General features: G+C 33.6%; 1 protein-coding gene across 1 annotated transcript; it reads right to left on the bottom strand.

The window, feature by feature from the left end:
- Window positions 1-243: 243 nt before the first annotated feature.
- Window positions 244-2,972, bottom strand: LOC111891325 (uncharacterized). Its single transcript, XM_023887384.1, has 4 exons — window positions 2,657-2,972; window positions 2,381-2,482; window positions 2,075-2,269; window positions 244-413 (listed from the first exon to the last, which is right to left on the bottom strand). Exons 1-4 carry the CDS (start codon window positions 2,970-2,972, stop codon window positions 244-246), a joined length of 783 nt encoding a protein of 260 aa, XP_023743152.1.
- Between the last annotated feature and the right edge of the window lie 5,302 nt (window positions 2,973-8,274).

The following is an 8,274-nucleotide window of genomic DNA, read 5'->3' as shown; positions in this document are numbered from 1 at the left end:
ATCACCCTAATGAAGAGCAGCAATAGTAATGGGTGTCGGCGTAAGTTGAACCGTCTCAGCTTGAGGAGAAGGAAATGGTTTTGGAGAAAGTTGATCTTGGATCATTAGCTCAGTAGTATCTCCAACAGGAGGAGTTGATCCACGAGGTACAATGTCATCAGCAGAATAAGAGGATGAAGAAGTAGTTGAAAAATGAATGTGCTTGTTCTTCCTTGGAGGAGAGTTCATTTTCTGAGTGAAGTCTTAATCTTTATCAGTGTTTTCTTCCTCATTGGCCCCTTCTTTATTACTAGCTTCTGAATCATCATCATTATCTTCTTCATTACCAATACCATCATTATCATTATCATCATCCTCATCATCATTATCTTCTTCATTACTAGCATCATAATTGTGATTATCCTCTTCACAGTCTGACGATTCAACCACATAGGATTTTTCAATCCACTTTTACATCCTTGCAGTAATAGGAAAACCATCCTGAGATGGAGCAGCATTGACAATTTTTTAGGAGAGGGTAGGGATTGGAATAATAATTCCAATCACACCTGTTAAGTACTTCAATCCTACATTAAAACATTAACGAAGAGTGTTCTTGCACGGATCATGAGAGAGGCCTGGAAGATTGAAGTTATACCATAATTTTTCATGAACAGATTTGCAACATTCTTCAAATAGAATTTTAGAGTAACTTTCAAGTTGAGGAAGAAAAAGTGTAGTTCGGAAGGACTCCACATCAATGGTAACCTTATATTGACCATCTCCAATGGTTCTAGTGTTGGTTCGAGTAACAGTATCAACAGAGCATGTATATAAAACTTACATACTTGTTTAGGGTAAAAAGGGTCCGGGAATTCACAGAATGCATATCAAAGAGGACCGCTTTTCACATAGTCGAAAAAGTCTTCAATTCCTATGTTGTGAATTGCTTTGGAATTTCATCCAAGAACACCACATTGGTGGATTGAATGATGATGGTAGATTCTGGAGCATGAGGACATTTGATGACGTTAGTGCTAGGAGCAAACTCGTACAAGGGATTTTACATGGTGAAAGCTTTGAGGGAGATGACGATTTGGAGTCTTTTTAAGACATAGAGAGGTTAATTGGTTGAATTGCTTGTAAAAGTGACCTAGGATGAAGAATTCCCAATTTATACCCAAAATTTTCTTCCTTTTTATGTAATCATGACTGAAGAGATCTTCACTGTAAAAAAATTGTATCCCAAGATAATGATAGACCTTTTAATCTTCATTCAAAAGGTTACCGTTTGGATAAGATAGATACATCAGACACGTCATCAGGAACAATGAACATCAACGTGGGCGTTCAACGAATAACTTGAGACGGTCACCCAGTAAGTTTGTCATGTCTCCTGATAGTGTGGGCGTAAACTACTATTCAGTGACATGGTATTGCAAGATCTCATTAGCATGTGGTTTTAGTAGAACATGAGACTTGATGCATACGGAAAGCATGCTTCTAGGGAGATGGCCATGTAAAGATGATTAAATTAAAAATAAACACCCCAGCCTTTCTATCAATCATTTTTTATATGGACCAAGCAATCTCACTTTGAGATTTTAGACAATGCTAGAAAATCAGTGTGAGGGAGCAACTCAATCTTCTTAGCAGATGGTCTCACTGATGAGAAACTTAGAGATATTTTGTCACATACATCATCATGCTTCTAGGGACGATAATGTGTCAAATGTTGCATATCAGGATCAAAATTGCCACCGTCGGATTCCTTTACAAAATGGTAAAAAATAATAAACATTATAATAATACAAACGGAAGAGTTAGTCAAACAAGAAAATAGCTTAAACATCAAAATGTGTGCAGTTTCTTCAGAAAGGTGATAAAGATTTGTTCTATAAAATCTTTGGAATTAAAGGGAAATTAATGCACTTCCATTTTCCGAGATATCTACCACTTGAATTTTTAGCTATAAAAAAGAACAAACATGATCAACCATATCACACAAAAATAACACAAGTCATTGAAAACAAGGAGAAAGAGAATGCATTTAATCGTTGAGGTTCTTCAGATTAAATTCAAGCTTCATGTTAACCATGAACAAAAGAAGAACATGAACCAATGTTTGTAACCAACGAGTTAAAGGGATCCAATCTTTGTAACCTTCGAGTTATGCGACCTTCTACATAAAACACGTTCTTCAGCTTAACAATAATAGATTCAATAGTTCCAACATCGGTAACAGCTCTTCCACTATTGTCACCCAACATCACCATTAGACCATCCTTCTCTGCAAAATTCATTAAGAGTAACTTGTAACGGGTCAACTGTCTAGAATTTCTACTATCTAGCTATCAAGTTTTATCTAGATTTGGACTTGATCTTGTACTAGCATGAGAACCATCAGCGTCACAAATACCATCAATGGAATCATTGACAAGTGCCATGAGACCCTTAACATTCAATCCCTCATCTTTACATGTCCCCTCTTCATCCACCCATTCTTCATGATCCTATTGTTTTGAAATGAATGCTTTTAGCAGAGACATATTTTCCTTCTTCATATGAGCCACCAGCTTCTTATACAAAGCATCAAAGTTCTAAGGAATTTGGGCTTCTTTCTTCTCTTTGTAGTCCCAGGAATAATGATTAGGGCTTCCACAGTTAAAGCAGTTACCTGAGTTTCTCTTCTCTGAAGTGGATCTTCTTCCTAAACTGCTTCCTTTGAATTGTGTTCTTCTAATCCTGTTTGCTCTACTTTCTTCGTAACGCTTCACGATAAGTGCAGCACTGGCAACAAGGTCATCAGTGAGATCTTTATCAGGTTCTTCAGCCTGATCTGAATTATCTGAGTCGCTGATGGTCTTCCTTGCTTCCTTTCGAGACACTAGGTCAACATACTTTTCCTTGCTTGATTCCTTCATGATTTCTTTATGAAGAGCTTTGGTCTCTTCATAATTTTGCAGTTTATCGAACAAGTAATTTAGATCCATGGTATCGATATTCTCACCATTCTTAAGAAGATGAACGTGATGTTCCCATATTTTCGCAAGAGAATCAAGAAACTTCAGAACCAATTGTGACGAGTGCTTAACGATTCATATCCTATGCATATCATTAACCAAGCAGCTATACCTAGTGAAGGTTTGGGTAAAAGACTCACCTTGTTAAGCAAAGAAATGCTTTATCTCCAATTAAGGTTGTTGATGTTCGTAGCGTAGACTTCCACGGTGCCTTCATAAGCCACTGTCAGCGTGTGCATCATCTCTTGGGTTGATTCACAATTCTATACGAGATGATACATGTGGTATGTAAGAGAGTTTCTAATAGCATCCTTGGATTTTACATCAAGACTAAGCAGTCTTTGGTCATCATCATCATAACTTGTCTCTGGCTTATGCTTCAGGGGGGGCAACCAGAGCATTTTTTACCATGGGTTGGTACATAGGAACGTGGGGACATTTTTCAACAATATTTCTCATCTCATAGTCCATGGTTTCAAGAACCACCATAGCCTTGGCTTTCCACATGGTAAAGTTATGTTTATCAAGGGGAGGAATTTTTTTGAGGCCAAAGGATTTGGAATTGCTTGAAGTCGAAAACCTGCAGTAATACCAATTGAAAGTTTGTATTGATCGTATACACTTCAAGTATTAAGAACAAAAATAATACTAATCTATGCAAATCAATAAACATAAAATAAATAACACAGAAGCTCTCCAAATTGTTCTTTCACCAAGAAAGAGGTTTTTTCTTCACTAAAAATGACAGGTTTGTTAGAAAGATGATTGACACAAAGCCACGATCACAACATTAGGGTTTTCACTAATGTTGTGCATGTATATATATATATATATATATATATATATATATATATAAGTTAATGTTCTATGGAAAACAAAAAACCCTAAAAATTAAAAAAATGCATAAAAGATACTTACGGATCACAAAAAAAAATTTAAATTTTTTTATGAAAAAATCCCAGCTTTTAGTATAAAATCGTTTTGTTATTTCTAAGTTATGTTTTATGTATTTTTATGATTTTTATGGTTTTTTTGTTTTCCAAATAACCCTTCCCTATATATATATATATATATATATATATATATATATATATATATATATATATATATATATATATATATATATATACATGTGAATCCCGTCAATCAAGGGATTACGTCTAATCTATACTAAGAACCAATCTTAAAGATACCGGATCGGTGATCTATTCTATACTTATCTATATCATTACCTAATATACAAAAGATTACAATCAGATAACTATACTATAAGTTGACGTTCATAAGCTTCATACGCTAGTGTTGTAGATGTAGTAGACGTTGGCACTGATCTATCAATGTGTTGTTTGTTTGACTCTTAGGTCATAAGGAGTGACCTGACACCAATAGATATGAGCAAACATCAGGGGTAAAATGGTCCAAATGCTGCAAATTGGTCCTAAAACAAACTCAATTTGTTTGGTAATGATCCTAAAACAAACTCAAAAAAATAAACATGGTTGGAAATAAGTTACCTGATACAGGAAGTCATTACATCACACTTTTATGTCCATCTAATACCATCATACTTATGGGAAAAGAAAACCACTAATAAGTATGCATAAGTATGAGAAAACAACCCAACACATATGAGTCAATTTTAAGGGCAAAATGGTCGTGGTCTTATGAAGTCGTGATATACATAAACTTCATTCATATTAATGACTTCATAATATGAAAGAACAGGAATGTGTTGTATTAAGTTTACTAAATAATTTGTATTTTACTTAATTATGCTTGTTTCCCAGCACATTGAAACACCCCATTGTTTTTATGAAGTGCATGTCGTATAACTAGGTACATTGGATAACAAACGTATCTCTAATTTTAGGGCATATGGAGCCCATATTATATTTTGAAATCAGTGAAGTAACATTTTCCTTCAGTTAAATTTTGTGGAACAACATGGAATATGTACTAAGTTTCATTGAAAAATCTGTAGAGCTTAAATCAAAAGGTGTAACGGTAAAAATAGTAAAAAATGTATAATCCAGTAAACTTACATCCAATAAGCATTAATATCGAGAGAAATATTGAATTAAGGATAGACAAGTCCAAAAGACTAATTACAATCACACACACACACACACACACAGAATGAGAGAGAAAGAGAGAGAGAGAGAGAGAGAGAGAGAGAGAGAGAGAGAAGAGAGAGAGAGAGAGAGAGAGAGAGAGAGAGAGAGAGAGACCCATTACTAACAGATAGAATAACATCCAAGCCAATTATGTGGCACCTACATAAGCAAATAGTCAGAAACAAAGTTTACCTATCCATCCATTGAAGAATAATAATAAATTCATCATTTAGTTCAAATTCATAAAATTTAATCACTTTGTAGCTCCAAATATGATAAGTTTGGTTGTTACCTATTTAGAATCAGAAACACAGAATTAAGTTCAACTTTGCTTTGTTAATATTTGGAAGAAAGTCTTGAGTTCAATTTTTTTTGATATACTTATGCAGCATACTTCACGCAGAATCCATTCATTTCCCGGACATTCAACTATTGGACACTAAACCTTTCTTCAAGTTAATCAACATTTACTTTTCTTTATTTCTTTTATCATCCAATCCAAACACATAACTAATTAAACTGAATTTTACTTCATCCAATCCAAACACACACGCAAACACACACACACACACACAGAGCGACGTCGTGATAGGGATGGATTCCAGTCCATATTAGTGTCTTTAAATAAATAGAATGCCAATAAACAATAATCGGTATATCACATGCATTCCATGTTAAAATCTATTTCTTTGAGGCATTTTTCGAACATGATATTCTTTTTGATATTCTTATGCAGTATACTTCATACTGAATCCACTCATTTCTAGGACATTCAACTTTTGGACACTAAAATCTTCTTCAAGGTACTCAACTTTTACTTTTCTTTATTTGTCTTTTCATCCAATCCGAACATGGAACTAATTAATCCAAACACACACACACACAGAGCGACATCATGCTAGGGATGGATTCTAGTCCATATTAGTGTCTTTAAATAAAAAGAATGCCAATAAACAATATAGCACATGCATTCCATGTGAAAATCTGTTTCTTTGAGGCATTTTTCGAACATGATATATGCACTAGATCATTAGCAGTTCTGAATATTATAGAACATGAGAACACGATCAATGCATGGAAAATGTAAGATTGATACATATATTGAACACAAAAAATATAATCAGATGATTTATAGAAGAAATTAATCAGTAAATAAAAAAAATTGCTAACCTTATGAAGTGGGTATTGTATTCAAACGTGATGCTGCAAAGTACAGATTTGAAGAAATTGTGATAACAACTGAATGAGATTGTACTTATACATGATTTTCAACAACGATTTTGAAAAGGATATGAAGAAATTAATATTATGATCAATATCACAATATTTTGAATTCTTTGATTTCAAATTCAGTAATTATGAAACGTATATACAAAGTACATGATTTTAATAAAGAACCGTATTTATGTTTTCACAATTATGTTGATCTTTATTTGACATCAATACATTCCATTTACAAATTACAGTCACCATTAAAGGAGTTTTCAACTTTTAAAATGTAGTCAACATAAATTAATTTTTATATTAACAAAAAAGGAGGAAAATCTAGAATTTGCCAAGTGGAATAAAATGAAAATAAAAAAATTGAGAAAAAACCATGTGGCATATTGAATAAGCAGAGGACAAATAGACAAATTATTCTTATTTGTTAGGGTAGATTAATCAAAAGATTTAGAATAAACCACCGTTGTGGAAAAAATTCCATTGGCTAATATTTTATCTGTTAGAGGTATTAATACCCAATCTTCCTGTTATAACTTTTGTGATGCCGAATTGGAATTTATGGATTATGTGTTGGTCATATGCCATATGGATATGACTCCTATAGTGTGGGTGTTAAAGTGGTTTGGATTTCTTTATCGGCATTTCTATAGTGTTTCTGAATTCATTGACATTGTTGCTAATTAGGGCAATTCTGTGCCAAGTGGAAAATTTTGGATTAAGCAACGTTTTATCATGTAACCATGTATAAGTACAACCACAATGTAACCTTGTTGTAAAAAAACTTTGAAAACCAAAAGAACGTTGTTTTTATAAGTTAACATGTATATATATATATATATATATATATATATATATATATATATACACCTTGAGAAACCATGTCGTAATTAACATTGACAAGTCAATAAGATAGAACCAAACACAAATTAAATATTGCCTTATAGTTTTTGGCCTAGTACCCCACCTACCTTGAGATTTTAGTTTGCTTAGGACCACTCGAGGCCCAAATATCCCATCTAGAACACCCTAGGCCGAAAACACCACCCTAGAACCCCAATAAGGCCGAAAACACAATAAGGGAATATTATAGGACCGAAATCGCCCATAGTGGATGAGTCAAAACCGAAAACACCATGAGAACAGGCTTAGGACCGAAATCGCTTAATCAAAGACAAGCCTAAGACCGAATCACATGTGCTTTTGGTCATACTAGGGAGATTTAATGTGTTTTCGGTGGTAATAAAGAAAAGTGGAGTTTGACTTTATGACTTGATGTATTCACTTATTTCCCATGCAAAATGTTAACCACCCGTATCCCAAGCATTACACAAAAGTTAACGAAGTAAATATCAACTCATTGTACCCTTTATCTTGGAACGATTTCACCCTAAATCATTCCACCTTTTTCATTTCTACTTCAAATTACACCAAATCCTCTCAAAGTTCAAGTCCAAAAGTTTCCAAGGATTTAATCTTCAAGATTAATCCTAGTATTTTGGTAAGCTTTTCTTAATAATCTAGTGTTTTTATATAGTCTCATGTTAGTTTCATCCTATTTACACAATGTTGTGTGTTAAAACCCTTAGGATAATAACATATCCAAGGAAGTTCATCCACTCCATTCAAGAGTTTGGTCTTAGAAATCTTCACACCACCTTCTCAAACAACCCACAAATCCACTCAAGGTGAGTTCATACCCCCACATTTTCAAGATTTTCCATGTTTTAGGTGGCGGTGGGGGGTGGGGGAATACAAGTCAAAATTTGTTTATCACACAAAGATTTTCATATTTTATCTTTTAGTTAAAGTATAAGCCTTTATTTGCATAACATTCGATTATAACTAGTTCTTGTACACGCATTTGTGTTATATTAGTTTTCAAGTGTAAAACTAACAAAAACAAAACTAGATATATTTTATAGAAATCATGAGGA

The sequence above is a fragment of the Lactuca sativa genome, chromosome 1, assembly GCF_002870075.4.
Source record: "Lactuca sativa cultivar Salinas chromosome 1, Lsat_Salinas_v11, whole genome shotgun sequence".
NCBI classification, from domain to species: domain Eukaryota; kingdom Viridiplantae; phylum Streptophyta; class Magnoliopsida; order Asterales; family Asteraceae; genus Lactuca; species Lactuca sativa.
This window is presented reverse-complemented; position numbering and strand designations above follow the sequence as displayed.

Excerpts from the sequence above, each read along its gene's own strand:
- LOC111891325 (XM_023887384.1), bottom strand. The coding sequence starts at position 2,972 with ATGGATCTAAATTACTTGTTCGATAAACTGCAAAATTATGAAGAGACC. Across the intron at positions 2,483-2,656 it reads TTCAGAGAAGAGAAACTCAG|AATGGGTGGATGAAGAGGGG; the intron begins GTAACTGCTTTA and ends AGGATCATGAAG. Across the intron at positions 414-2,074 it reads ATGTTCTTCTTTTGTTCATG|ACTGTGAAGAGGATAATCAC; the intron begins GTTAACATGAAG and ends TTGAATCGTCAG.